Genomic DNA, 2,236 nt, shown 5'->3' with positions numbered 1-2,236 from the left:
TTGATAAAATTACAGTTTTGTGTGAATTGAATATCTAATCATCACATATCATTTTGTAACCAATCGATTGAAATATATTATCATATTATATCTCATTAATTGTTTTCGTTATTGTTTATTATTATTCGTTATTGTTTCAGTATATTGTTTTCTTCAATATAAAATCTGTTTGTTGGTAACTATATTTTAGCTTTTATTTATTATTTTAACTAGAATAGTGGGTTTATGAAAGTATTGACGTGCCGCTAAGCATTAGCTTTACCTAGAGTTTACCGCGTGCAGGTTGCTTAGTCGGTCTTAAACTCCTCAGTCGTTGTCTTCGTGATCAGTCATTTAAAAATATTACTGTCTTTCAGTTAAATATTCGTATTACCTTGGTCTATGTATGTCTTCGAGCGTTTGTGTCTACCTGTTAATGCGTTTGCGTGTCTGCGTCAGTCTGTATCCTTTGCCTGTCATAAGTTTGTATAGTCAGGGCCGGTTTCACCAAGCCTTGCTAAATATTCATTAATCAGTTGTTAACTAATTATTCGTTAATATTTAACAGTTGATTAAATGTATGAGTGTTTCACCAACCATTTTTAATAAACCGTTAGTTAATCATTGATAATATTTGGCAACATTGAATAGTTCTAGTGTTTTCCACTTTATTTTGTTACCGATCTGTTATTTTTAAACTGTTTATCTAATGTTCTATTGCTCAGTTACGATATCGTTGATTTAACACAAAACATAACCTTAAATGTGATACTTGTAGTGCTATGTTTTAAACATAACAATATTTGGTATTGAAAATTTGTAGTTAATTAAGTAAGTTGATAAGTCATAATGGATTCAAAAAGGAAGCGAGAGAGATGTAGCAATTTCTCTACTTTCGAAAAAGAATTGTTTTTGAATATATTGGCTACACCCGAAGTTAAAAATATAATAGAGAATAAAAAGACAGACGGGGTGACAATTAGAAAAAAGGAAGAAATGTGGCAAAAGGTAACATGTATGTTTAACTGCAATGCTCAAGTGCAGAAACGAGACATGGGTCACTTAAAAAGGTAAATTTATATAATGTACAGGTACTAACATGGTTTGCATGTTTTATATTTCTTATGTAATTTGACAGAATTTGTACAGTTTTCAATATTTTTTAGATTATATGATAATATGAAAAGAACTTCTAAAAAAAAATATGCAACAGATAAAAAATCACGATTTCTAACTGGTGGTGGAGAATTCATAAAAACAATGGATGACATCGACGAAAAAGTATTATCCATTGTTCAACCACAAATGGAACCACTAAAAAATATTTACGATAGTGACAGCAAGTTTGAAGGTAATTTACGTAGTATTTTTTTAATAGTTGTACAATATCTCTTTGGCCAGTAACGTTTTACTCAAATAAATAGGTACATAATATGTATATATTATATGATAACATTATTACAGATAATGAGCCTTCAGTGCAAATAGAGAAACAAATAGAAAATCCTAGTTCATCAGGTGAGTTTAATATTCGGTTGTATAAAGCAACTAAATTTAAATATATTCATTAAATTTGAATAAATTACATCTTGTATATGGCAGAAATACTTATTGCATAATTGTGATCTGTTGGCATAATTAAAACAATTATGCTATTTTTGTAAAACGTAAACAAATGTAAGTTTTAAATATCTTCAACATAAGCTTTTTAGCTTGACTTAGTAATGAATATTGCTGTTTGTAGCTTTCGAGGATAATCTGGAGTATATATATATTGTGTCTGATGATGGCCATGAAAATTTTGCAAGCACTTCTGGTATGTTTAAAAGAATAAATAAATAATGTGTTTACTATTATATGGTGTTTTCAGCTCCAACCACTGCTGAAAAAGAGTTGCCATTCAAGGAGAACTTGGTAACTACTCCTAGTAAGCAAGATAAGGAAAACAATTTTAACATTGCAAGTATGGACTGTTCCATTTATAAAAAATAAAATTATTTTTATCTATTTACTCACACAAAAATGAGCTCAGTGTTTCATTATTGAATTAAGTGCTACAAGTCAAAAGATGCATAAAGAAAAATGAAAGTATCCGATTTATTGAAAATAAAACATTCATATGCTTTTTATTTTTAGATGGTCAACAATCCTGGGTAACAAGAAATACACCAACTATAAAAAACAAAAAGAAGACTGCTGTTGTGGAAGCAAGAGAAAATATCGCCTTATTGGCTTCTAATAAGTCAAGTTTAGTGGA

At 29.1% G+C, this 2,236-nt stretch overlaps 1 protein-coding gene across 1 annotated transcript; it reads left to right on the top strand.

The window, feature by feature from the left end:
- Positions 1 to 1,228: 1,228 nt before the first annotated feature.
- LOC111692076 lies at positions 1,229 to 2,030 on the top strand. The gene is made up of 4 exons (XM_023455777.1): positions 1,229 to 1,330; positions 1,444 to 1,497; positions 1,724 to 1,795; positions 1,850 to 2,030. Exons 1-4 carry the CDS (start codon positions 1,240 to 1,242, stop codon positions 1,969 to 1,971), a joined length of 339 nt encoding a protein of 112 aa, XP_023311545.1. The 5' UTR covers positions 1,229 to 1,239; the 3' UTR covers positions 1,972 to 2,030.
- The last annotated feature ends 206 nt before the right edge of the window (positions 2,031 to 2,236 follow it).

Source organism: Anoplophora glabripennis, unplaced genomic scaffold (assembly GCF_000390285.2).
Source record: "Anoplophora glabripennis isolate ALB-LARVAE unplaced genomic scaffold, Agla_2.0 scaffold60, whole genome shotgun sequence".
Taxonomy (NCBI): domain Eukaryota; kingdom Metazoa; phylum Arthropoda; class Insecta; order Coleoptera; family Cerambycidae; genus Anoplophora; species Anoplophora glabripennis.
The sequence above is the reverse complement of the archived record's forward strand: the minus strand, read 5'-3'. Positions and strand labels throughout refer to the sequence as shown.